At 49.1% G+C, this 27,893-nt stretch overlaps 2 protein-coding genes across 3 annotated transcripts; one reads left to right on the plus strand and one right to left on the minus strand.

Moving 5' to 3' along the window:
- On the plus strand, positions 1–7,940 carry SPC24 (SPC24 component of NDC80 kinetochore complex). 2 transcript variants are annotated; one of them, XM_028711862.2, is made up of 6 exons: positions 1–93; positions 1,524–1,716; positions 4,987–5,131; positions 6,525–6,617; positions 7,534–7,610; positions 7,695–7,940. In XM_028711862.2, the coding sequence occupies exons 2-6, from the start codon at positions 1,545–1,547 to the stop codon at positions 7,799–7,801; spliced, it is 594 nt and encodes a 197-aa protein (XP_028567695.2). In that variant the 5' UTR covers positions 1–93; positions 1,524–1,544; the 3' UTR covers positions 7,802–7,940. The 2 variants fall into 2 exon arrangements, with proteins under 2 accessions (XP_028567695.2, XP_028567694.2); XM_028711861.2 differs by having other exon boundaries at positions 10–136.
- KEAP1 (kelch like ECH associated protein 1) lies at positions 7,929–27,893 on the minus strand. Its single transcript, XM_028711860.2, has 6 exons — positions 27,737–27,893; positions 16,584–17,238; positions 13,691–14,376; positions 11,121–11,326; positions 9,859–10,035; positions 7,929–9,116 (listed from the first exon to the last, which is right to left on the minus strand). The coding sequence occupies exons 2-6, from the start codon at positions 17,124–17,126 to the stop codon at positions 8,953–8,955; spliced, it is 1,776 nt and encodes a 591-aa protein (XP_028567693.1). The 5' UTR covers positions 17,127–17,238; positions 27,737–27,893; the 3' UTR covers positions 7,929–8,952.

The raw sequence follows: 27,893 nt of genomic DNA on the forward strand, positions 1-27,893 counted from the left end.
TCGCGAGTTTCGGCGGCGCCCAATCAGGGCGGACTGTTCGCTGAGCGTTTCAGAGGCGCCGAGTTCGGAATCCGCGCGGGCGACGCCAGGAAGGCAAGCGAGGAGGGTCCTTCGCTTCTGAACCTCGCCATTCGATGTGAGGCGTGTCCCCGTCCATGGGCGCAGCCAGGATTGACTGGGGGGGGGGGCCCTAGGCCTAATGTGGGGGCGGGCGGGCGGGGACCGAGTTATCTGCCATGCAGTTGGTCATTTAGCTAGGCATTTTTGTTTATTTACTTGTGTTTATTTGGGGGGGGGGGTAGCTACGCCCATGCCCCCGTCCGCCGGGCCTGCTCTGATTACCCGAGGCTCAGCTCAGTCAAGCGCGCCTTAGACCATGTGCAGAGGGCCGGCGACGAACCTGGGGTTTTGGTGGGCCAGGAAGGGAAGGGCCGGGGGGCGGCAATGGCCGGGCGCCCAGTGCCCGCGAGCAGCCCCTTTGGCGCTTCCTTCCGAGTATGGCGCGCATCTTGCGCCAGGGAGGCAGCAAGAACTGACTGCTCCGAATATGGCATTGAATGGTCGGGGGGTGGGGAGCCAGGGCACACGGAGAAAAAAATAGTTTTATTATTTGTACCCCATCTGACTTGGCTGCCCCAAAAACCTCCCTACACACGGCTGCCTTCATATGTCTTTCTAAACGTTGTATACAGTATTTATCTTCTTGACATCTGATGGGAGGGCGTTCCTGGGGGAAAATCTGTGGTTGCAAGAAAACAGAAATATACTAATGAGAGGTAACAAAATCCCAGGGTGATGCATGCTCGGAAGCTTTTGTATGCTTCTGGCGGTAATCCATCTTATTATTATTACTACTATTATTATTATTATTATTTACAAGTGCACCTGGCTACATTGGTGTTGGGTAGCCAAATACTGTAAAAACTGGTAGAAAGCCTTTGTTGGGTAGCAGACATGTACTGAGACTTTTTAATATAATAATGGGTTGGCACTGTGGGTTAAACCACAGAGCCTAGGGCTTGCTGATCAGAAGGTTGGCGGTTCGAATCCCCGCAACGGGGTGAGCGCCCATTGCTCGGTCCCTGCTCCTCCCACCTAGCAGTTCGAAAGTATGTCAAGTGCAAGTAGATAAATAGGTACCGCTCTGGTGGGAAGGTAAACGGTGTTTCCGTGCACTGCTCTGATTCACCATGCTGGCCACTTGAGCTGTAAGCCAGCTCCCTTGGCCAGTAAAGTGAGATGAGCGCCGCAACCCCAGAGTCGTCTGTGACTGGACCTGTCAGGGGTCCCTTTACCTTTACCTTTTACTGGGAACAGTAGAAATGGTAAGGCACACTGCTGCTTCCACCCTGATTTGCCCATATTGGATGACCCGTCCATAACTTGCTGCCACTTTTGGCATTTATACAAAGGGACTTGTGGTGGTGGGGATCAAGCAGGAGATCACCCTTCCTCTGGAAATTGCTGGGAGATTGCATGCCTTGGAATCGCCCAAATGCTGACCCTCTCCCCCTGCCCTTTAGCTTGGCATATTAATAGGTGTGATGGCTGCCCTCAGTGAAGAGTTACAACATCTAGACAGAAGGACCAAGCAGCTGCTTGAAATGATGACAAGAGCCAATGGGGCAGAAATTCTGAAGGAGACTCTAGTGAAAGAGGAGCAGATGCTCAACAAGCTCTGGGATACTCAAAAGAGCACAGCCCAGCTGCTGAAAGGTAACTGAATAGCAACAGTTGTGATTGAGTATGTTACTGGGTATAATACCATGTATCTCTTAATTTTGTTACAGGTGGAGACCATTTAAGAGGCTTTTTAGAGGGTGCTCCCCATTTGTGTGATTTTATGCTTATGCACATCGAGGCCTGGAACACCAGTATCTAAATTGTATAAAACAGATAGGGTGTTATTCAGCTAGGTTTTACTCTACAGTACACCCTTTGAAATTAATGAACATGACTAAGTTAGGCCCATTAATTTCAGTGGGTCTACCCTTAGCGAAACTTAGCTGAATACCAGCCCTCATGTTTTGAAACCCTGTATAGACCAGGGTCCCTGCACTTGCTTGGGGTTGGATGAACATTATAGCACCACATGTTCCTAGTCCACTACTGAAGCTTAACTATCAGGTGTTAGTCTGACCATTGCCTACATAGGAACTCCATGGTTGGATTATATATCTTTTGGGTGACTTGCCATGCTCTGAAGTTGGGTTTGTGTGTGATGAACTAATCTCATACTGCATTTCTTAATTAGTCCAAATAGTCCAAATAAAACGTTCCCGATGTTGATTCTTTATTTTTTAGCAACCTCTGAATTAGTTTAGCAAGTGGGTTAGTGCATTGTAGTTCTCTGTGAATTCTTTATTTTCCTGTTGTAATCCAAAGTCCTCAGCAACTCACTTTCGGTTTCCCTTTTTTATATTATTCCATTGAGGATTATTGCCAGAATCGTAGTAAAAATTTCACACAGTCAATTTTGTGATTAAACCATAACAATGGCAATAACAAGATATTCTTTCAATCCTGCTTGCATTTCAAAAATCAGTCTTTTGGGAGAGATTTGCTGAATAAAACAGCAAATATAAAATATATCAAAAGAGGATAATGGAGGCTCACCTCCCCCAATACACTGATCCGATCACAATGAAAGCCCTTCAGGTCGAAACCTTGGCACTCAGTGGCTGATTCAATTAGCAGAATACTTTATCCCTCCTAGTTCAGAGCATGCCTGTTAATTAAGTCCAAATTTCATCTTAAGAACAGGTGCCCTCCGCTCATAGCAACAGCTTTGGAGAGTTGCCAAAACACACAGTGCATTGCACCCAGTGCCCCCTGCCCCCCGCATTCCTTCAAGACAAGCGGCAGGAATTGGATGATCAGCAGGTGGAGCAGCCCCCCCCCCCGGCCCTGGGGATTTTTTGGAGGATAATTACTCCCATATTATGCTCAATTAGCTGCATGGAAAGGCTCCCTGGAATGGGCACAGCCATTCACCATGGCGGACAGACAGTCATTGAATATTTGGCTTCTTTGATTGTATTATAATTTGGAATGTTTTAATGTGGTTTTTATTGGATTGTTAAAATGGAAAATTTAATAAATATTTTTTTAAAAAGGAACTCCATGGTTGGAGATAGCTGAATTTTGTTGATTCACAAGTGTATCATGGGAAATGGGGAGAGGAAGGAAGAGAGAAGGGCTGTTTGGAATTTGGTGAAAATGTGGAGCTATGTTCAAAACCTGAACTATTCTGAATCTATTAGCTAGATGGGTAGCTTCCTACCAGCTCTCTTTGGCACTTTGCAGTTTGGTTGCAGAGATGTACTTGTGAGGGGCAGGAGTGTGCGTGCAGTTCTCATCTAGACACTGATCAGGTTAACACAAATCTCATCCTTTCTCTCTCACTCTTGGGTGCTTTTTCTCTTAATGAAATTGGGGTTTATTATAAGGGATACCTAATGTTGGTTTGGCATACTATCCAGTCATTTCAAGTAGTTGACACCAGCCTCATCTTCCCTTTAATTCTGTCTGTATGCAAATCCTGCAGCTGAGAGATCAATTGGGTACCTGATTAACTTTATTAGGGGCCAAGTCCTCCTACACTTCTGGGGGAAAAAAGGCTTGTTTTGCCTTAAGAGTGGTAATTTTAAGGAGAAAAGTTTGAGGGGATGATAAGTAACATTCAGGGGAGCAAACTGTTATCTGAGAGAATGCCTTGTTTTAGTAATTATTTTACTGTATAATGTATTTTAGCTGAATAATGCATTTTGTCCTATGTATCTTGCTTTTTGTAATGGCTTAGGTTACACAAATAATATTCATAGCAAAATTAATATCTGCAGAATTTAGAAAGTTTTTCTCCTCTGTACTCCTCCCCTCTAAAATAAATGAAGATTTTTTAAAGACACCTTTACTAAAGGAGGAGGACAGCAAATGTATGAAAAAGGAAGTATCAAAAGAGGAGATGAAGGAATTAAAAACTTGAAGGTGGGAAAATCTCTGGCCCTGATGGATTCTCCGCATCCTTTTGCAAAGCATCTAAGGAACAAACAGTTTCACAGATGGCCACAATATTTTAGCTGGTAATTCACTTCCCACAACTTGGAAACATTCAAGAATAGTAAAGGTAAAGGGACCCCTGACCATTAGGTCCAGTTGTGGCCGACTCTGGGGTTGCGGCGCTCATCTCGCTTTATTGGCCGAGGGAGCCGGCGTATAGCTTCCAGGTCATGTGGCCAGCATGACTAAGTCTCTTCTGGCGAACCAGAGCAGCGCACGGAAACGCCATTTACCTTCCCGCCGGAGCGGTACCTATTTATCTACTTGCACTTTGACGTGCTTTCGAACTGCTAGGTTGGCAGGAGCAGGGACCGAGCAACGGGAGCTCACCTCGCCGCGGGGATTCAAACCGCCGATCTTCTGATCGGCAAGTCCTAGGCTCTGTGGTTTAACCCACAGCGTAGTTATTCCCAAACCTCACCAACTGATCTTTTTGTTAAATCATAGAATCGTAGAGTTGGAAAGGATCTGGAGGGTCTTCTTTTAAAAAAAATCTGCATGTTCCTGGTCAGTGGGGCTGTGTTTGATTCCAGTGGGGCTTTGCAGAAGCAGTGCAAGTCTCTCAGCTGTAAACCCAAAGTGAAGGAGTATTGGATTTGAAGGAGAGGTGCTTGTCATTAGTAGTAATAATGTTTGTTTGCTGATAAACATTTATAGGCTGCATTTTGTTAAAAATCCCAAAGGTAGCAAATATATGTGCAATTATATGTCTGTCTCTCTCACACGCAATTTATTACAAAATCAAGTATCTGCAAAAGTAGTACATTCCTGATAGTAGAAATCTGTTAAAAGCAGCTGTCATGAAAGAACAGATGATCCCAAAAGTTTTATGGAAGAGGGTTGCTTTGTACTGCTACCTAAATACCATTAGGAGAACTGAAGTGGGCGCTTTTATAATGTTGGTACCCTGTCCTTTCCTTATGACAGATCTCATGACTGCAGAGGAGAAAGTGGCCCAGAAACTTTGCGACAGGGAACAGCAGCTGAATGCAAACCTCCAAAAGCTGCAGAAAATTGAAGACAAATTGCTCCAGGCAAATGAGAAGGCTGCTGAATTGAGGACCAACACCAAATATCCTTCCCCATCTGCATCTGGTGCCAAATCGAAACATCCCCTGGTTGGGGGGTCAATCCCTCAAACATTTCTCCCTTTAGGGCATGCTACAGATCAGCCAAGGTTTGGTACCTTTTCTAAGTGAAGGTATATATCCCACCCTGGTTCAGCAAGGCAGGGCATGGCTACTCGTGTTTAGCCACCTGAGTGGGTTTAGCTTGATTTGTCTGAACTGATATACAGCTGTATTTTCAGTTGTATGTCCTTGCTAATTTCTGGTGTCACTGTCTCTCCCTAATTTCTGGTGTTCTGCTAATCTGGTGTTCTGCTAATTTCTGGTGTTCACTGTCTCTCCCCCAGAATTGTTGATTTCTCCAAGCAGGGGTAACAGCTGTTGTTTTGACGAGGGCAGGACTTCACTTTACCTTTCCCCCATCCTTTCCTATGGGAAGGGACACTGGTGGAGTACCTACTTTGAATATAGAAAGTCTCAATCCCCGGTAGCCTCACGAAAAGGACCTTCGATACTGGGGCTTAGGAAGACCTGCCCATGAGATCTCAGGGAGACGCTGCTTCTCAAAGTAGACACCATTGGGCTTGATGAAGCAACTCTTACTTACTCAGGAGTCTCGCTTTTTGAAATCAGATTTCTTAAAGTCGAGTGCGCATCTGAACTACCCTCAGCTTTCCCTTTCCTCTGTAGATGCTTATATATTTTGGGATGAACAAAATCAAGTCAAGAGACACTTTGCTGAAGGCACCTCAGCCTTGGATTGGGAAACCCGAGGTCTTCCATTATTGGACTCTGACTCCCATCATCCCCAGCCAGCACAACCAATGGTTAGGGATGATGGGTGTTGTAGTCCAACAATATCTGAAGAACCATAGGTTCCCAATCCCCGGTACAGTCATACCTCGGGTTACAGACGCTTCAGGTTGCATTTTTTCGGGTTAGGGGCCGCCGGAACGGGTTACTTCCAGGTTTTGGCAGTCGCGCATGCGCAGAAGCACTAAATTGCAATTTGCGCATGCGCAGCAGCGCCGAATCGCAACGTGTGCAGACGCGCCGCTGCGGTTTGCGAATGTGCATCCTGCATGGATCATGTTCGCAACCCAAGTGTCCACTGTAGTCCTAATTTTTCCCTCTTGTAAGTTAAGACAGAGGGAGAGAGGCTTATCCAACTCAGCCGTCCACCTTGTGAAGACCCTTTTGCGGCATTGTATTGTGTTATATTTCTAGTCTGCTCTTTTGTACAGGCAGTCAAGTAGATCAGAAAGTTTCGTGGCACCTTGTTGCCCTTCTTCAGAGGACAAATAACTATTTCAGAGTAATTTGCCCTTGCTGAAATCAATAGCCCCTGTTGGGTTTGGGGAACGCATCATAGTTATTATTCCTTAACTCACATCATACCGATTTAAGAAAAGAACTGGAGGCTTTGAAAGAAGAAATCAGGCAGAAAGAGAAGAATGCAGATAACGATGCCATTGTGTCCAAATCGGCTATGTAAGTAGAGACCTCCCTCTGCTCCTTTTATTTAAGCCTATTCTTGTGAATTGGTTAGGGAAAAGGTAGATTATTGTATCACTTACCCTTTATTAAATGTTTCTTAAAAGCTGCCCAAGCCAGTGACAAGGACCTCTGCTTCTTTTCCCACTGAGTTAGAGGCAGAATGCTGCCAGCTGCAGTTTCAAGAACATTTTTAAGTACAAGAAGATTCCTGCTTGTATCCTGAGATGCAGTGATTGTGAGTGGTCTGTACAGAAGTGTTGGCCTAGCATCGTATCCCAGGTCCAGCTATAGATAGTGGCTCAATTCAGACAACCATGGTTTATTGGACTGGGAATGAGGCATAAGCCTGTGTGTATTCTTTGTCCCTTCATGGCTTCTTCCTTGTCTCGTGACACTGAACTGGTTTAAGGGTTCTATGTAAACCGGAACCCAGTTTTGTTACATCTCCCTGAGGATTTTGGGTGATGAGCTCAGATAAAACTATCCACTTTTTAATGGCCAGTGGGTGCAATTGGGATATTTCCCCCTACCCACCCTTGAGTAGCCAAGGGACTGAGCCATGAATCAAGAAGTCCTCACATTGTACTTATTTACTTCACCAAACCTTTATTAGGCATTACAGCCCACATTGTATCTTGGCCTCTGCCCCCTCCACTACTGGCAACCGAGGAGTAATTAGTGACTTACCTTACAGTGCTCTAAGGATGACAACCAGTTTAGGCTTATGAAGTGCTTTGAACACTTGAAAGCGCTACGCTAAGTAGTATCGTACATAAGTAGTATTGAGATCACACAGATAGGATTTTTATGTTCAAGGGGCTGTAGTATATATAATGGATCTCAGCCACAGGTGCCAGAGTAGGCAACGATCTGATCTGGGAAGCTTCATATGTTCAATTTTGTCCTACAGGTATATTGTGCACCTTTATTACCAGATCTGCCGTATTGACTGGGACTACTCCTGTGAGCCAACAATAGTCAAAGGAAGTATCCTTCCGCTACAGGCAAATAAGGGTTCCTTGCAGGGAGGGGAGACATAATGGTTTTTTCCTTAACCCTTTTTGCCTTCAGTTCATTATGGGCCAGACATTGCTCAGCCTATCAATCTTGACAGCAGCCAACACTCCCGCAGCTTCATCTGCGACTACCTGTGGAACCTTGTGAGCACAGCCTGGTGAAGGAGATGACCCTTGACGTGAATGTACAGTGGCCTATACCTATTATAGGCGATCAGTGTTTCTTTCCCTGTTGTAACGTATGTCAGAGCTGTAAATAGAGAGAGCAAGAAGAAATAAACTTTCGTACTAATCGCAAAAAGTTGCTTTATTTGTGTGAGAAGTGTAATTTAAAAACCAGTTCATTTCAAGCCAGTAAGTTTGATGGTAAAAACAAAAACAAAACCAATCGATGCAGGAAGCACCCTGGCCAAGCACTTCTCATGGGGTGGCAATAATTCAAAAGCAGCCAGGGCCCACCTGAAGTCTTTTTAGGTCCTGTTCTATGTTCACTTACCTTGCAGAACTATCAGCCACACAAGAGCAAACAGTCTGCCCAGCTTTCTTCCTTTTGCAGCGTTCTGTCAAAATTTACCAGTTTGAATAGGCAGAGAGGGAACTTTAGAAAAATTCAGACTTGAATTTGATGTCAAGCTGTCTGTTCAATAAACATTTCAAATAGGCAGGAATGCTCTATTTACAAGGTATTCCCAAGCGTTCCATGCAAAGGAGACCCCCACCCCCAATAATTAGACTATTTCTTGCCAGATATCACTTGCCAGACATCTGGAAAGAAGGGCACTGTGAACATCAAGCTCTCTTCTGCAATTCTCATAGGCAGGTTCCTTTTTTAGACGATTCCCAATACAGTCATACCTCATGTTACGTTTGCTTCATGATACGTTTTTTCAGGTTGCGTCCTGGGGTGACCTGGAAGTACCGGAAAGGGTTACTTCCGGGTTTCACCAATTGCGCTTCGCGCACAAGCGCCAAATCGCGCTGCGCGGATACGGTGCTTCAGGTTGCAGGCTTTTCATGTTGCGAACAGGCCTCCGGAACGGATCCCGTTTGCAACCAGAGGTACCACTGTACTAGAATGAGGCAGGGTCAATCGTAAATCCCCAGATACACTACCCTGATAAAAGCACAGAGCAGGGACAGTTCTTCACAGTCACTGCCCCTCATAGGTAGTTCAAAATTCAGTTTTGAAGTTTTGCTCATCCTTGGCACTTTTCCTTGGTCCTGGCAGGACAGAACTTAGCACTAGGCATGTCTTAATACTGAATCTTCTCCCATTTGTTTTCTTTCCTCCATTTGAAAGGAACTGCACTCTCTTAGCAATGGCAGTTCTCATCGCCCTGTTTGCGGCATGGCTCCATGGTGACGGCCACCCCCACCCCACTCCGGCCTGATGTCATGTGGGTCACCTCGGTCCAAGTATCGGTGGTGGGATCATAACATTCAACACTATCCAGGAAGGTGTGACCATCATAGCCACCTGTATGGGGAGAGAGCCAGCAATTAACACACACAAGAAAATCAAGCAACCATGTCCAACTAATCGCTCCCACCATGCCTGTGCATAGGTAAAAAGGTAAAGGACCCCATGATGGTTAAGTCAAAGGTGACTATGCAGTGCTCATCTTGCTTTCAGGCCGAGGGCGCTGGCGTTTGTCCACAGACAGCTTTCCGGGTCATGTGGCCACCATGACTAAACCACGTCTGGCCCAATGGGACACTGATGGAAGCCAGAGCGCATGGAAACACCGTTTACCTTCCCACCGCAGCGGTACCTATCTATCTGCTTGCACTGGCGTGCTTTCAAATTGCTGGGTTGGCAGAAGCTGGGACAGAGCAACAGGAGCTCACCCCGTTGTGGGGATTTGAACTGCTAACCTTCCGATCGGCAAGCCAAACAGACCCAGTGGTTTAGACCACAGCGCCAGTAGACTTGTGTTAGTGCAATAGCTGCGGCACCCCTATATTGGCTTGGGAGAACCCTAGGAACAGCATAGGGGAGATGATTTCATCAGGCAAGCTGATGGAGCAATCTGTTTAGCCCCACACTGAATTCCTCCCAGTGTCTTTATCCACCATACATATGATCATATTCTCTTTTAAAAATATAGATATGCTAAGGGGGATGGGGGCAAAAAAGAGCCATGCCAACCCTGCCTTCTGCAGCCTTTTGTCCTTTTGCCACCTCCCTCCCAGCAGAGAGCTACCCTGGCCAAGCTTACCCAAGACGTAGATCTTGCCCTGGTGCACAGTGACGCCTAGCGCACTCCGGCGGTGGCTCATGGGTGCCGCAAAGGACCAGGTGCCCGCCTCCACATCGTAACGCTCCACGCTGTTGAGTTGTAGTGTGCCATCAAAGCCCCCCATAGCATAAATGCAGTTATTGAGTGCACAAACCCCTGTGGGAGGAAGCAGCCGTGTTAAGACAGACTAGCCTGACCCCGACTCATTCCACCGTATTCAGAGGCCCCACAGATATTTACAGTGTCTCGTTTCAAGCAGTACGTGTGAAGTCTTTTGGCCTACCTAATGACGCAATCAGCAATCAGGAAACCAAGACCTTGCTGACCTATTGCCAGTAGGAGACAGCTGCATTAGTATTGCACAGGCCTCTGCACCAGGAGGGCCGGCCCATCAGCAAAACAAATGGGCCTGTGAGTGCCATGCGACTGACTCATCTGCGCTGCAGCTGTACTTCAGCCTCTAGCCTGGGGTGGGGCACCAGATGTTTTTAGACTACAAGGCCCATTGTCCTCAACTATTCACCGTGCTGGCTGGAACCAATGGGAGCTGGAGTCCGGCACCATCTGGCAGGCCACAGGTTTCTCCACCTGAGCTTTAGCTCATCACTGGGAGCTGCTGCCAGGACCATATAACCCAGTACATTTCCGAGCACACAATTCAAAGTGTTGGTCCTGACCTTGAAAGCCCTAAATGGCCTCAGAAACAGGTCCAGCGAGGGCCTTCTGGCGATCCCCTCGCTGCAAGAAGCGAGGCTACAGGGAAGTAGGCACAGGGCCTTCTCCGTAATGGCACCCTCCCTGTGGAACTCTCCCCCATTAGATGTCAAGGAGATAAAGAATTAAACAACTTTTCAAAGACATCTGAAGGCAGCCCTGCAGAGGGAAGTTACTGATGTTTGATTTTGTTTTTAATATTTTTAGGGAGCTGCCTAGAGTGGCTGGGACAACTCAGTTAGATGGATGGCCTAATAATAATAATAATAATAATAATAATAATAATAATACCACCACCACTACTACTAACTAACACCACTGTCAATCTAGGATGCCCATTCAGTACAAGAGCAGTTGGGAAATTCGGAGAGTAAAACCAAATTGATCCCTCGACCCAGGCAGCACCCATGGCCAGATGAGAGCGAAGGGAGCGCACCTCCAATCTCAGCGCAACCAGCAGAGAAAAGACAGCCTTGGTGAAGGTTCTGGGACACAGGAACCCAATTGCTTTCCATCGCCCCACTTACCTGCTCCACTCCGGATGGTATTCATTGGGGCAATCATCTCCCACGTGTCCCGCTCAGGGTAATAGCACTCCACTGAACTGTGGCGGCAATTGCCATCGAAGCCCCCCACCGCGTACAAGAGACGGTTCAGCACAGCCACCCCGACACCAATGCGACGGGTGAGCATGGGCGCCACTAACTGCCACTCGTCCCGCTCTGGCTCGTACCTGGAGGGAGAGAGGGGAGGAGACGCCTCAGGGCATGTCGACAATGTGTGCGCATGAGAAAGGGGCTCAGGCTAGCACAGAGTTAAGCAACTGCACGGAGGGGGGGCACCAAATCTTGGCTGCATTTCACACCTGTTCAGCTTCAAATAAGCAGCTGCCACCACCATCTTGTTCCTAGGGCCTCCTCCAAAAGGTCACAGTCAAACAACAGCAGATGAGCAGAGCCCCTGGGTAGCCAAAAGGCCTCCCCAAAACTCAAGGGAAGATTGTTAACAGTCAGCACAGAACTGGATACCTGGCTTCCATCTGAAGAGAAGATTGAAACCCTCCTGGTTTCAAAGGAGCAAGGAAATAACCGAAAGGCAAATTTCTGTTCCTGGACAATTCACCAGAGGCCTCTCTGCTGACACCACCTCCTTTTTCAGGGGTGTCTGAACAGCCTTAGTCTCTAGAAACCTGCACTCCACACACCGCCACCCCTCCCTCTGGAAAGTTGCAAAGTCCTACTTTAAAAGTCATAGCCAAGGCTGGCTGTGTATCTGGCACCCTTGCTCAAAACTTGGGTTTTAGAGCGCATTCTGTTTTTTCCTTTTTTGAAAAAGGAAGGATCATTGGCCATGTGACCAACCTGGGTGAGGCACGGTGCAGAAAGAGCGACAGGAAACAAGTGAATTTTGCTCCTGACTCAAGAGGGGAACCACCTGCAGCCTGTTTACTGTCCTCTGACCTCCATGCTGTCTGAAACTGGACAATCAAAATGGCTGCTATTTCCTCACTCTTGGGAATCTCATGCTGGTTCCCCGAACGCCTCAGATCGAGGGAAGTAGGTTTGCAGGTACTTTCTTCCCGGGGTCAGGGCTTCCTTTGTGGTTCTTTCAGTTATCAGCAATTCTGAAGCCAAGCCACTTCCTGCCCCCCCCCCCCAATAACCTTCCTGTTGACTTTTCTTCACTTGCAGGCACCTGGGAGAAAAAGGGCACCCAGGCAACCCTCTTGCCTTTGCAATGAGGTCATCAAATTGCCATCAGCTTTGAGTTGTGCATGCTGCTGGCACAGACAGCAGCCCCCTGAGAACCCACAGGCCCTTGCCACCCACCCAGTACCTGTGCAGGGGAGGGTCCCAGATAGGCAGATGCCCTGGACTAGGGATGGGGGACCTTCATACGTCCAGACATTGATGGACTGCAATCACCCTCACCTGTGACCGCTGGCCACTGCTGGCCAGGAGTTGGGAGTCCAGCAACGTATGAAGGGCCACAGAGCTCCCCATCCCTCCCTAGACTCAGCCCCCTTTCCTGTCTGGGTCACATTCATGGGCGTAGCCAGGATTTATGTTAGGGGGAGGCAGAACTTGGTTGGGGGGCAGAACCAGCGTGATTGGTCAGTTAAGCATTTCTATTGTTTTACTTGATCTAGGGAGAGAGCTGCCCTCCTCCGGCTACACCCATGGCTATATTTCCTTAAAGGATAATCTGTAGGGAGCCACATGCTGGGGGGTGGGGGTGGGGCCAAACCAGGCGTAAGCAGGGCCTGCGCGAAAGGTGGGTCCTTTCTTTTCGACATCACCTTCCCTTTTCCTCCCTCTCCCCACCAGGCTGCCCAAGGAGGGGCAGATCACTCTTGCCAGAGGTCTGAACTGACAGCCTTCCCATTCCTGCAATCTTCTCTCTCTTTCAGCTCCTCCCCATCCCTCCCAAGTGTGTATCTGTCCTTTTCCAAAAGTGCTGGGGCGGGGGGGGCGGGAGAGAAGGTGCCCAATTTAAAGAGCATCAAAGGTAAAGCCACAGCTGTAAAGGAGGAAGCAGGAACACACACACACACACACACACACACACACAGCCCAGCTGTGATTGTTCCTCTGCAGCCTTGGATCTGAAGCAAAATACCGTATTTTTCGCTCTGTAAGACGCACACAACCATAAGATGCACCTAGTCTTAGAGGAGGAGGAGAAGAAAAAAATTTCTCTCCCTCTCTGCGCAGCGCCCCTTCAGCGAAGCGGCAGGAGAAGAGGAGCCCCTTCCATTTCTCCTCCCGCTTTGCTGAAGGGGCGCTGTGCAGAGAGGGAAAGCTGCGCAGCGCCTCTCCAGCGAAGCGAAGCCAGGAGAGCAAGAGGGATCAGTGCGCACCGATCCCTCTTGCTCTCCTGGCTTCAGGGATAGCCGCCCGAAGCCTCCGGAGCGCAGCGGGAGCGCTCCCGCTGCACTCCAGAGGCTTCGTGTTGTTTTCGCTGAAGCCACGGAGCCTGCATTCACTCCATAAGACACACACACACACACCCTTACTTTTTAAAAGGGGAAAAGTGCGTCTTATAGAGCGAAAAATACGATACTCTTGCAGGGTCCTGTTTCGCACCCAGCCCTTACCTCTCCACGCTGTTGTGATGGTTGCTCCCGAAAGATCCGCCCACCGCGTAGATCATGCCGTCAATCACCCCCACGCCAATCCGGTTGCGTGCCACGCTCATAGGAGTGCAAGGAGACCACTGGTTCGTCATGGGGTTATAGCAGTCAATGGCACTGGAGTCCATGTTGCCGTCGTGGGAGTTGTTCCTCCCGCCCACCGCGTAGAAGAGTCCGCTCACCACACAGCTGGCCAGGCCGCTGCGGGGCACCTCCAGGTCAGCCAGTCGAATCCAGGAGCCATCGCAAGGGTTGTAGGCCTCCAGGTAACTGAGAGACCGGTGGTAGTAGCCGCCCGCCGTGTAGATGAGCTGCCCCACTTTGGGCGCCCGGCAAGATACATCCTTGGTGGGCTTGTGCAGGGTGAGGTCCTGAAAGATCTTGGCCAGGTAGTCCTTGCAGCGCGAGTCCGACTTGAGGATCTCACACTTCTGCAGCTGCATCTGGAGGAAGTGAGGGGTGAGCGAGTGGCAGCGCACGGCCTTGAGCAGCGCCTGGACGTAGAGCCGCCTGTTCTCGCAGTCGTACTTCACCCAGTTGATGCAGGCGTGGAAGACTTCCGACTCGCAACGCACGTTCAGCTCGTCCCTGCTGATCAGCGTCACCAGCTGGCAATGCGAGAGGTTGAAGAATTCATCCTGCTTGGAAACCTGCAAGGGGGGGTGGGGGCAGAGAGAGACCCAGGACATGACAGGAAAACTCTGCAGGAGACACTTTGCAGATTCGCTAGAGCCCTTCAACACACGACACTTTCCTTGACCACTCTGCAAGGGGGAGCAAAGTGCCTTCTGGTGCTACGATGAGACGACAATGAGTGGTGCAGGAGAAGACCAAGTTTAGAGCACCCTTCTCTCTCTCTCTCCACCCCACCCCCCAGCCAAATAAGAGAGTTCTGGGGTGGGGGGGTGGGGCATGAGATTTCTGAGGCTCTCAGATGCTGCATCTGATGAAGGGCTGCATGAGAGATTACCGCATTTTTTACTCCCTAAGACGTACTTTTTTCCTCCTAAAAAGGAGAAATATCTGTGCGTCTTATGGAGCAAATGCGTGGTCCCTGCAGCCAAATTCACCATCAGATCACACAGCATGTCTATGGCTTACAGCCTGTACCAAAAAAAATCACACATCCGCTGTTTCGTGGGGCCGCAATGGTACAAAAACGTGGTTACAAAGCACGGATCCACATGGATCCTCAGGATTTTTGCATTGGGTCACCCCAAATTCACCATCAGATCACATAGCATGTCTGTGGCCACACCACGAACCACAAAAAATCAAACATCCACTGTTTCGTTCAGAATATTTGTTTTCTTGTTTTCCTCCTCTAAAAACTAGGTGCATCTTATGGTCGTGTGCGTCTTATGGAGCGAAAAATACGGTATGTTACAAAGCGCCTTGGCTGCTGGCGGTGGTTTTATGGAACTAGCCTTTGTTCCAAGGCCTCTTGATACTGGAGTTGCTAAAAGGACTGCAAGAGCATTCCTAGGAAGTGAAGGAGCAGATCCTACCATTACTGACCACTCTGCTGGGCCACCTGCCTGAGATAACTCTTAGAAGGCAATGGTGAAGCTGTTGCCGTCTTTGCTGTATCACTGCTTGAGCTGAGTCACCACGATGGCAATGGGCTCATCAGCACATTTGCCAGCATCACTTACGGGGTCGAGTGGCTGCTCCCAAGCGCATCAGATGAATGCTGAGGAGTAAATTAGATTCAGCCTGCAAGGAGTAATGCTCCCCCAACTTTTTTAATTTAGTGGGAATTCACCTTCCAAAACCAGGGACCAGGAGGACCAAAAGAAAAATCTACGGAGACTTTTGGCATATTTTCTTGGATTGTTTACATCTGAGAAACCAGCCCACCTCTGAGATGGCTCTTCTTTTATTTGGATTTTAATCAAGTACTTCTTTCACCTTTCAGGTGTGAGAGAGATGGGAAGTTTCTTATATTTGATCCCAGACATAAGAAACCAAGGACCCACATTTCCCGGGTGGCAGCTTAAGTCAGCAACAAAGATTTTAACTCCCCAGTCCTTGCGTCTGTTAGAAGGGTTACAAGTTGGGCTGTTGGAAGGCGGTTTCTATCAACTCAGGCCTTATAGTAGAAATGCATATGCTAGAAATAGTAGCATAAATGCTTACACCTATTTAACAACACACTTTTGGGTTATCCTAAGCAGAGAGGTGTTCCATCTTCATCACATCTACAAGACCAGTAGTACAGAAATGTTTCTGTACAGTCTTTATGTTCTTTAAGGTAAAGGTAAAGAACGTGTGCAGCACCACATTTCCACACCAAGTTTGGAAAACGGGCAGAATGCAGGGGTGGCGACAGAATCCAGCTTCTCACGAGTTTAAGGAGTCTGAAAGGAGACTCCCTAGTGGCTGTAGAGCTGGAATATGACAGCGTGCAGGCACTGCTTGACGAATTTCAAGGAGGTGGGGAGTGTTTCTCCATGATGAGGAGTAGCAGACTACAGTGGTACCTCGGGTTAAGTACTTAATTCGTTCCAGAGGTCCGTTTTTAACCTGAAACTGTTCTTAACCTGAAGCACCACTTTAGCTAACGGGGCCTCCTGCTGCCGCCGGACTGCCAGAGCACGATTTCTGTTCTCATCCTGAAGCAAAGTTTTTAACCCGAGGTACTATTTCAGGGTTAGTGGTGTCTGTACCCTGAAGCGTATGTAACCCGAGGTACCACTGTACATGATGAAAGGCAGCCCAATTCACACTCCTCCTGGAGGAGGAGCAGCAGCAGTTCTCTCGTGCGACCAGACATTCCCCCCCACCCAGACCATTCCACCCTGATGCTGAAAAGGTCTGCCCTCCATGCCCCCCCCACCTCTGCATGGGAACTCACCTCCCCAAAATTCATGTAGATGTACTCCCGCGCCCGCTGGTGCAGCTCGGTACAGCCAATCTGCTCGGCGAAGTTGGCGATGCCAATGGCATTGCTGGGGTCCAGCTGCTGGGCCAGGAAGGTGCAGCAGGCTTTGACCACGCTGTCGATCTGGTACATGACGGCCCCGTTCATGACGTGCAGGACACACTTCTCGCCCACCGAGATGGAGGCCGTGTAGGCAAACTCGATGAGCCTCTCCATCACTTTGGGGTGGACGCCCTCGATGGGCACAATCTCCATGCCCTGCTCCCGTAGTCCCATGGTGAACATGGCCTTGAAGACGGGGCTGGAGGAGGCCAGCACCACCTTGTGGGCCTGGAAGTCGGCCGGGGGCATGTTCTTGTACTTGACCCGCAAGGTGACGTCGCAGAGCTGCTGGCTCAAGCGCAGCTGATTCATGATGCTGAAGGCTTGCTTGGTGTGGTCCTCCAGCGTGTAGCTGAAGGTGTGGTTGCCATTGTGCGAGGGAGTCACCTCCGCCTTGCACTCTGGGGAGTACATCACAGTTGCAGCCGCACACTCATCGCACGAAGGAACAGAGGAAGAAGCAGTGGTGGCGCAAGCGGCCAGGCAGCTGTCTACAGGGCCCCTGCAAGCAGCCAGATCTCTGCACCTGCACAAAGGACAGAGAAGCCGAGAGGTCTGATTAGGTGAGGTGTTGAGCCACGGGGAACATCTCCCCCTTCAGGTTTCCATCCACTTCTTCCTCAGCCCTTTTGGTTTTGGCAAAGGAAAGTCCCAAGTTTGAGGAAGCTTTTTCGTTTAGGGAAAAAAATAGGTGAGTCAAAGAGAGGGTGGGATGATAGAGGAATTATGCATAGGGTGGCGAAAGTAGATCAAGAGTTTTTAGAATACTAAAACCCCCAAGAACACCCAATGCAGCTGAATGAAAGGAAAGGAAGCAATTCCTTCACACCTTCGTTTTACTTAATGTTTTAACGTGTTGCAAACTGCTTTGAGATTTTTTCTTTGAACTATAAAGATGAAATGAAATGAATAATAATAATAATAATAATAAATCCACTCCAAAAAAGGCACCTAGACATTCTGTTGTGGTGACCATAACCTAGGTTTAAGGTGTCATTTGGCAATTAGCTTATATATCTGAGTTTCTAACACTGAAAAGCAGCTTCAAAGCAAAGATCTCTACACAGGGCACAGGAGCATCTCTCACTCGGAGCTCCATATCCAAAGTCCTCCTTTGACAGAGGAGGACGTCCTATGCAGCTCTCATACGATTCTCTCAGATTAGCAAGACGTATGGACCCCCTTCCCTTCTCCAGGAGACCCATGCCAGAGGCTAACTGAAGCTCATGCATACTTCTCCTGCCCTCAGTGGACCATTCCATCCAAGGATACCATTCTGAGTGTTTTTCCTCTGTTCCGTCATTCAGTGTTTAATCTCTTAGAAATACAGTGGTACCTCGGGTTACATACGCTTCAGGTTACAGACTCTGCTAACCCAGAAATAGTACCTTGGGTTAAGAACTTTGCTTCAGAATGAGAACAGAAATCGTGCAGCAGCAGCAGCAGGAGGCCCCATTAGCTAAAGTGGTACCTCAGGTTAAGAACAGTTTCAGGTTAAGAACGGACCTCCGGAACGAATTAAGTTCTTAACCCGAGGTATCACTGTACTAATGTTATTATTACATGGATGAGAATGAGCTCGCTCTAAGAATGCACTCTATAGGACACAAACATAAAGGTCCCGGAACAGCCAACCTCAAATTGTGAGTTACCCAGCAGTATAGATATAGCTTCCACACCAAGGCAAACTGCCCCAAATCTTGCCATCTTCATCACCACTTCTTGCTACAGATATAGCTCCCCCCAGTTTCAAAGCGCTTTGCGCACAGCAAACTTACAACAGCCTTGTGAGGTGTGCCTTTCTTATTAGCTCAAGATTGCAGAGGGCCAGAGGAAGGCGCACAGAAGCTAAGGCCAAGGGAGGGGGGTTTGGCTACAGTGCTTGCATTCAGGTACCCTCAGGAATCTGCCATGGGTCCCTGAACTGGCTGCTGATGCTGGACCTGGGACCCCCGTTCAGGCGGCCGGGTGTGCAACAGACAACCAGTTCTGTTATACGCAATGCCCTCTGACCTCACACAGCTCTGGGGTGCTGTAGTGATATTGGGAAATCTTAGCAGGTTAAAACTTTGGCTCATGCAAGAGAAGAGCATTATGGGAGAGCCAAAGAAGCCATAGAATGCTGGGAATGCATATCTAGGTCTAATCGCAGACTTTCTATCTTTAAAAGTGTGAACTGGTCATCTCCTTCCTACAGGAAAGAGTTTTTCTAGCTGATTTGTGTTTCTTGACACCTGGCAATCTGGGACGCAGATTCAGAGTGAGAGGGTTATCTGGCTAACTCAAAGAATCTGGTTTGTCTTTGGGAATGCTTCAATCTTCAAGGCCTTTTGATAAACAGGATTCAGCTGTCGAGTCTCCTAACAAGCCTGAGTTATTGTTCCTCCATTGGCGAATTGTTAATTAATCTAAGGGACTGATTGGTTCCTAAGTTTTGAAGCCACGTGGGTTCAAGAGGGATAAAACCTTAGGAAACTAACTTGCAATTCGCAGACCCTTTGGCAGCCCACCTTGCCTGGCACACCACCTTGCCATGCGGAGGGCCTGATGCCCAGAGGTGCGGAATCGGCCAAGAACTACTTTGAAACTATTGTGCTTGCACTTCTGTTCTTGTTGTGAGTATAGTTAGTCATATTAAATAATGTTTTTATTTTCTGTTCGGGATTTCTAAGAGATGTGCCAACTTTTATGTTCTGCATAACCTTTCTTTTTAATAAATTTGGAAAAAGGAATTTTTTCCTTTGTCTTTTGTGTCTTTCTGCTGTGGAAGCTGAACTAGTACCCACTCCACTTGGTCGCCTACAGAGCCTGTTGGATTTCTGTCTGTGTTACTAAAGTCCGGTAAAGACTGAAGAGTAATCTTTCTCCTTGGGTTACTTTTTGGGACTGTCCTGGAAACAGGGAGGTGGTGGCAGCAAACTACTGTTCTGTTTTGTTTTGAAATAGCTTTCATGTCTCTCTTCCTGCCGGATTTGGAGGACGTGTTGGAGAGGTGGAGAGTGCGCACAAATGCTACAGGTGCTGTCAGGAGTTAAGAAATTGAGATGCATCCATCCACCTCTTCCCCCCTCCAAACTGACTGATTCATTCATTTCCCCTGTGGGAAATAAACAGGGCAGGCAACTTACAGTCCTGCTACTCCCACTAGATGACGTCACCAGCAGGGCAAGCCCAACGGCAGGCGGGTGCTGCTGGATCTGGCCCCAAATGGCTCACCCAAGGTAGAGGAGTGAGATAACAGGAAGCCAGCTTTCTGTGCCATAACTCGCTTTGAAACAAGCAAGCCCTCCTTCCGCTGCCCAGGCCTGGTTATTTGTGGGGATTTTCTCCCCGCGAGTTCTGCAACCTCTGTAGGAAGGAGCCCACATACTCCATTGCCCCATGTGATTAGGAGCAGAATAGAAGGGGAGGGCTTGGCATGGTTGCTGAAACACCTCAGAAGGGACGGATTTCCTACAAGAGAAAAGCAGCTCACTGGAGGAGGAAATTGTGCAAACCGTGTGTAACCCCCTCCCTGCTTCCTTAGCAGAGACAGCGCTGCGTGCAAAATAGATATGCACCAAATGGTGAGAGCACCCCACTCTCCATTCGTGGCTGGCAACCAGTTCTTCATATCTATGGGGGAAGCAGTATTTTCTCCCTCTGCAAGTTCCCTCAAGCAAAACCAGAGGTTCGTCCACACTTCCATTAGGCATGCGTACTCTTTCGTCCGGGATGCAGGTGGCACTGGGGGTTAAACCACAGAGCCTAGGATTTGCCGATCAGAAGGTTGGCAGTTCAAATCCCTGCGACGGGGTGAGCTCCCGTTGCTCAGTCCCTGCTCCTGACTACCTAGCAGTTTGAAAGCACGTCAAAGTGCAAGTAGATAAATAGGGACCGCTCTGGCGGAAAGGTAAATGGCATTTCTGTGTTCTGCTGGCCACATGACCCGGAAGCTGTCTGCGGACAAACGCCGGCTCCCTCGGCCTATAGAGCGAGATGAGCACACAACCCCAAAGTCGGTCATGCCTGGACCTAATGGTCAGGGGTCTCTTTACCTTTACCTTTTTTGTCCCACTTCTTCCCCTAGGAAAACCCGCTGTTTACTGATGAATGGAACAAACGTCAATTGGGTTTTCTGCCCACTGACGTTTGTTCCGATTCAGCAGTAAAACCATGGGTTTTCTGGGGAAAGTGGTGGGACTAAAACAAAAAACCGTCTTGGGCCTGTGTCTAGAAATCACGGGAAAGTGTGGATGAACCCCAGAGAACAAGCAAAAGCTTCCCTTTAACCTGCCGGCCCCCATGCCCTTGATATACTGTCTCCATAATGCCCCTCAGCTGACTGTTTACTAGCCTGTGCCATGTCTCCCCTCCCAGGAGAGAAAAGCCAAGAGTTCCTGTTCTCACCAAGAAATGAATGTGGGTGGGGAAAGAGGCAGTTCAGAAGGAAGGGGTCAATGTGTGTACAGTGGTACCTCAGGGTTAAGTACTTAATTCGTTCCAGAGGTCCGTACTTAACCTGAAACTGTTCTTAACCTGAAGCACCACTTTAGCTAATGGGGCCTCCTGCTGTTGCCACGCCGCCGGAGCACGATTTCTGTTCTCTTCCTGAAGCAAAGTTCTTAACCTGAAGCACTATTTCTGGGTTAGCGAAGTTTGTAACCTGAAGCGTCTGTAACCTGAGGTACCAATGTACTAAACAGTCTGTAGGATGAGCCGCTGCTGTCAGGGGTCTGATGAATACCTCCAGTGCCAGTCCCCGCCCACCCCCAAAACAGGCTGCCTCTAACCTAGTGCCCCCCTTTTCTTACACAGAAGTGCTTCCTGTGGGGGGGGGGGGGAATGTCACGCTAGAAAAGCAACTTGGGAAAATGGAGACAGATCTCCTCAGCTAGTATTTGATGAAGATGCTCAAGGGTTTAAAATCTGAATATTTGTCCATAGGGCTCCTAATGAAGACCCTCACAAATTTGGGCAAGGAGAGAGAGAGAGAAGCGCTGAAGAAACCTGATGGGAAAGGAGAATCTGGAGCTGCGCATGGCTATGCAGTTTTGCCACATCAAAAGCTGCGTTCTCGTTTCCGCCTGCCCTCCTAGCGACACAGCCAGGTGTCAGGGTCCCCTACATACAGTTGCGACCTCTCGCTCAGCAAGCATGTCTAGCTGCCTTGGCGGCACACACCCCTGGCTCTCCTCAGTTTCCTGCGCCAGTTTCTCCAGACGCAAGGCCGATTCACCGGCAGGAAATCATTCCCTGAACTTCTCTCAGCCACCCACACCTCACTCCAGGTCAGGGTGGTTCAACATGTGGCCCTCAATTCCTTTTTTGATGGCCCTCAGCAACATCTGACCGCCCCCTCCCCTCACACTGCCTTCCCAAAGCCTGGCACCCTGCTTAACTGGCAGGGCGAGGGCGGGCGTCAAATTTAGGCCTCGCTTCTCCCCTGCCCCTCTGAAACAAGGCAGTGTGCAGCCTTTGGGTTGCATGTCAAAGTACTCTTGTGGCCCACGTGGTACAAAACGTTGGGCCGCCCTTCTCCAGGTTATCAAGAGGCCCCTCTTAAGCTGGGAAGGCAAAGACCACGAGACCAACATCACCCAGGCTGAGAGGATCAGAAGCACTCTCTGTCCCAAGTTAAGCAAACAAAGGGTTGGCCACTTGGGGGATTTTGCAAAGGTGGTGCCTGCAAATCACTCAATCTCTCTGCTGCCCTTCTTGAAAGGAAAGGGCCTAGGAAGGGCAAGATGGAGTCACAACCTTATCTTCTGCTTCCTGCTCCATCCACTACAGAGTCACTTGAAGCAAGGGATGCAGAATGCCTCAGAAGAGGGCATGAAAAACAGAAACAAGTCAGAAGGGTGGGGCGGGAATGTGCAAAAGGATCTTACTAAGTGCCAGAAAGTATGTTGGAGAATAACAAGGCGAGAAGTCCAGGACCGGCAGACACCACCAAAATCCCACACCGTACTGGGAACTGTGGGAGGAGTTCCTCCACAAGTGGGGCAGGAGAACTCCTGGCTCATAAGGCCCATGAAGCCACCAGACTAAACTCTTGCTACATTCGATGCAAAACGAGAGCCGTGAAAAAATTCAAAGGCCGCTGAGAAATCTAAAGTTCGTGTGACTCCAAAATCCAAATTTAAAAATTTCCCAAAATAAACACCTGGTTTTGAGAGGAACGCAAGCAATCAACATTTCGGTAGAGTTGCCATAACTGGAAGAGGGAAAAAGAAGACGGCTCGAGCTGCTGCCAGCCTGAGCCAGGGAAAGAGGTGTGCGGGGCTGCCGCCGTGCCTGCAAGCCTCTTTCCCCGGCTCAGGCTGGCAGTGGTCGTAGCGTGCAGAGGAGCCTGATCCCGAGCTGCACGAGCCGAAAAGACACCCACCCCCTGGAAACCTGGACATTTCCTTTAAAATGTAAAAATCCACCTGAATGAGCATGTTGGCCCCCAAAACGAGGAAATGTCTGGGTTTCCCCCGGATGTATGGCAACCCTGTATTTTGGTCATAAGGATTCACTTTCAAGTGAAGCAGCTGCTACTCCTATAATTTAAAATAGCACCTTTTGGATGACATTTGGTCCATTCTTAACCTGAAACTGTTCTTAACCTAAGATACCACTTTAGCTAATGGGGCCTCCCGCTGCCGCCACGCGATTTCCGTTCTCATCCTGAGGTAAAGTTCTCAACCCAAGGTACTACTTCCAGGTTAGCGGAGTCTGTAACCAGAAGTGTTTGTAAGCCAAGGTGTTTGTATCCCGAGGTACCACTGATGGTACCAATGATGATGATATTATTATTATTATTATTATTATTATTATTATTATTATTATTAATAATAATAATAGGAGGTCCCCTCCTGGGCCAGCAGCAACTGCACACTTCTGAGAGCAGAGGAATTACCAAGAGGGACCCCTCTGCTGATATATATAAATAACATGAAACATTAGAAACAACAAATAATGGGTTTGGGTCAAAATCCTCTGCTGACCTTAAGATCCAAGAGGGTCTACAGGGAAGATCCTGGACTGTTTAAGGCGTTAAACACCAACACAAGCACCTTGGATTGGGCCCAGAAGCAAATTGTCAACCTATGCAACTTTTTAAAACAGGAGTTACAGTGGTACCTCGAGATGCGAACGGGATCCGTTCCAGAGCCCCGTTCGCATCCTGAAGCGAACGTAACAAGCAATGGTGCGTCTGTGCATGTCACGTTTTGTAACTTCCGCGCATGCACGTGACATCATTTTGAGCGTCTGTGCATGCGGCGAAACCCGGAAGTAACACGCTCCATTACTTCCAGGTTGCGGCGGAGAACAACTTGAACGTGCTCAACCCGAAGCAAATTCAACCCCGGGTATGACTGTATATGCGATCTAATGGAACCCCCACCAATAACCAGACTGCTGCATTTTGGACCGACTGAAGTTTCCAAGTCATCTGAATCCAGTCTAGAGTAGATTCAAGTAATTCGCTTTCTCCTGAAGCTGAACTGCCCCACTTTCTCAACCACCTTGCTCAAAAAAGGGGGGGGGGGTAATTGCCACTGGGTGATAGTTGTTTTAACCCTTCTGGGTCCAGGGGGGTTTGCTTAAGAAGGGGACACACCAACGCCTCCTTTCTCTCTAGTGAAGCATCAACCACTCCCAGCCAACCCCCTGAGGCTAGTTTTAAGAAGCCAAGATGACCAAGAGTCAATGCTGCTATAATCTAAACTGATCAAGTATAGATGAACACAGTGCTCTAGACATCTCCATGGGACTTGGCATCCAAGTATGTCTGAAACTAAGCAATATTGTCCTTAAAGTGTCTTGCAAGTTGTTATTGCAAACCTCTGGAGGTGTCAGAGGTACACTTTCTCGGCCAGGTGACAAAAGCCCATTCACCACTTAGAATCATAGAATCATAGAGTTGGAAGAGACCACAAGGGCCATCGAGTCCAACCCCCTGCCAAGCAGGAAACACCATCAGAGCACTCCTGACATATGGTTGTCAAGCCTCTGCTTAAAGACCTCCAAAGAAGGAGACTCCACCACACTCCTTGGCAGCAAATTCCACTGTCGAACAGCTCTTACTGTCAGGAAGTTCTTCCTAATGTTTAGGTGGAATCTTCTTTCTTGTAGTTTGGATCCATTGCTCCGTGTCCGCTTCTCTGGAGCAGCAGGAAACAACCTTTCTCCCTCCTCTATATGACATCCTTTTATATATTTGAACATGGCTATCATATCACCCCTTAACCTCCTCTTCTCCAGGCTAAACATGCCCAGCTCCCTTAGCCGTTCCTCATAAGGCATCGTTAGGAACGGCTAAGCTTGGAAAAGCTCTGCCAGAAAACTACCTGCGGGCACCTCTCTCGCATCTTTTCAGCCCATCAAATGTGCTTGGAGGGCTCTAAGAAACTGCAGATTACAAAGACTCTCAGCATCAGAGGTACAGAAATCACACTGGGCAAGGAAGAGCAGCAGCTACGTAGAAGTAGGGACTCAAATGTTCTCCCAGCCTTACTCTCATTCTGATGGCTTTTGATTCTAGTAAAAATAATGTCAGAGGGGTACTAACTTTTGCAGGCTTATTCACGAAGACACATCACAGCTTCAAACTTTGATTCAGTAATTAAACAACTAAAGCCTTACTTACTCAGGGCCAGTTTGAATACAGTAAGGCTATGAGTTAAGACCACCTTTTTATGTTTGTTTCTCCTTTGAGGTTCTAATGAAAGAAGAAAATGGAAGTGTGACAGGTGTTCTTTGCTCTGCGAAAGGAGTGGTTTCTCTTGTTTATTCAGTAAAACAACAGTGCCCTCGGTATTTCACAAATGCAACAGTATGGAGGGCTTTGTCTATAAGCAAGTGAGAGTCCCAAGGTTTCAGATCTTTTGCTGCTATTAGGAAGGAATGAAAGATGCTCCTATCACAGAGGCCTAAAAGTCAGGAACTAAGCTGGGCAACTTGGAATATGTGGATACCAGTATCTCCCAATGGGGTCTTGCGTGTTCATTTCTTTAGGATTTTACTCTCAGGGGTGGGGAACAATTCAAAGTGTTGGTGCTGACCTTTAAACCCCTAAATGGCCTCGGCCCAGTATACCTGAAGGAGCGTCTCCACCCCAGTCGTTCACTGAAGTCCAGCTCTGGGGGTCTTCTGGCAGTTCCCTCACTGCGAGAAGTGAGGTTACAGGGAACGAGGCAGAGGGCCTTCTCGGTGGTGGCGCCCGGCTTGTGGAACGCCCTCCCACCAGATGTCAAGGAAATAAGCAACTATCCGACTTTTAGAAGACATCTGAAGGCAGCCCTGTTTAGGGAAGTTTTTAATGTTTGATGTTTTATTGTATTTTTTATATTTTGTTGGAAGCCGCCCAGAGTGGCTGGGGAAACCCAGCCAGATGGGTGGGGTATAAATAATAATAATAATAATAATAATAATAATAATAATAATAATAATATGTGTGGGGAAACAGCCTATAAGTGATTTAAGTAACTATTTTTAACTTTAAGTCAAGTAAAAGGCAGGTACAGTGGTACCCCGGGTTAAGAACTTAATTCGTTCTGGAGGTCCATTCTTAACCTGAAACTGTTCTTAACCTGAAGCACCACTTTAGCTAATGGGGCCTCCCGCTGCCGCATGATTTCTGTTCTCATCCTGAAGCGAAGTTCTTAACCCGAGGTACTATTTCTGGGTTAGCGGAGTCTGTAACCTGAAGCATCTGTAACCCGAGGTACCACTGTACAGTCATACCTCATGTTATGTTTGCTTCATGATACGTTTTTTCAGGTTGCGTCCCGCGGCGACCCGGAAGTACCGGAAAGGGTTACTTCCAGGTTTCACCACTCACGCATGCGCATAAGGCCAAATTGCGCCATGCACCTGCGCAGATACGACGCTTCAGGTTGTGGGCTTTTCATGTTGCGGACGGGCCTCCGGAACGGATCCTGTTCGCAACCAGAGGTACCACTGTACTTAGTTTACAAAAAATTCTTATAAAATCCATTGACCGCTTTTTCCTTTCAAGCCTCAGTGGGCAGCAAGTGTTTTGGGGGGGGGGCACGGCATGTAGGTGCAGGAGAGGAAGAGGGGGGGTTGTGTGCTGGCTTCATTGTGGTTGGCAAAGGCCTACCACCACCCTTCTGCCAGGGAACTGCAGCCCAGTTCTATGTACACATTCAGCACTTTCTTCCACATGCCACAAGCCTACTCGAGAGGAAAAACTTAGGCTCGAGTGCCCCGATTTCCCCAATTAATTTCTGAGACACGCAAGGGGAGCCTTTGCTCCTCCTCCCTGCCGGCCATGCTGCCTGGGGAGAGGGAGTCTGTCGACAACACCTGGAGCTGACCCCTTACAACCTGAGGCGCGTATGCCCTGGATGCACCTCCAGGATCCTGCACCCCAAGCCAGATCTCTTGATGACATCACCAGGGATCCCGGGCCACGCCCATCACACGGGACACCCTTCAAAATACTGCCATTCCAGATGGCCCGCTTGAAATCGCTTCCGCAGCCAGTTGTGCCCGACCCCAACTTTCTCCCTTCCCCGCCCCGCCCCTCCTCTTACAGCCCCACGGTCCAAAGAGGCGCCTCCCCATAGCCAGCCACCCTCTCCAGCTCCCCTACCTGCCCCACAACAAAGGCACAAAACTCTGGCCAGGGTGCATCTTCCCACCAGGTGCAAAGAGCGAAAGCAAAACCACCTCCCAATTCGACGAAGGCAGAGCCCCCTCCCGCCCCTGCGCTTTCCTCCTCGGGGGCCTGGGAGCCCCCACCCCATATGCGCCCCCCCCCCCCCGCCAGGCTCGCCGCTCACTTTCAGCTGCATGACTCTTGGCGGAAGTTCAGGATAGGGGCCTCCCTGAGCGGAGAGCAGGCGGAAGGCCTCCCCAGCCAGGGCAGGGCTATGGGGAGCCCGCAGCTCGGGCCTGAGCCCAGCACCGCCTGGCGGCCCACGCAGGTTGGGGACGAGAAAGGAGAGTCGGAAGTAAGAGGACGGGCCCCTGGCGCCGCCCTCTGTGCATGTGCAGAAAGCGGCGCGGGGAGCGCGGCGACCACTCACCCGCCCGCGGCTGCCCTCCTCGCCGCCGCCGCCTCCCTCGCCGGCCTCCGCCGCCCGCGCGGGCGCTCCGCTCGCCCTCCATTGCGCACGCCGCCGCCGCCGCCACTGCCGCCGCGGGAGGGAAGGCAGGAGCGCGGAGCGGAGGGAGGAGGAGGCG

The sequence above is a fragment of the Podarcis muralis genome, chromosome 17 (assembly GCF_964188315.1).
Source record: "Podarcis muralis chromosome 17, rPodMur119.hap1.1, whole genome shotgun sequence".
Lineage (NCBI taxonomy): Eukaryota > Metazoa > Chordata > Lepidosauria > Squamata > Lacertidae > Podarcis > Podarcis muralis.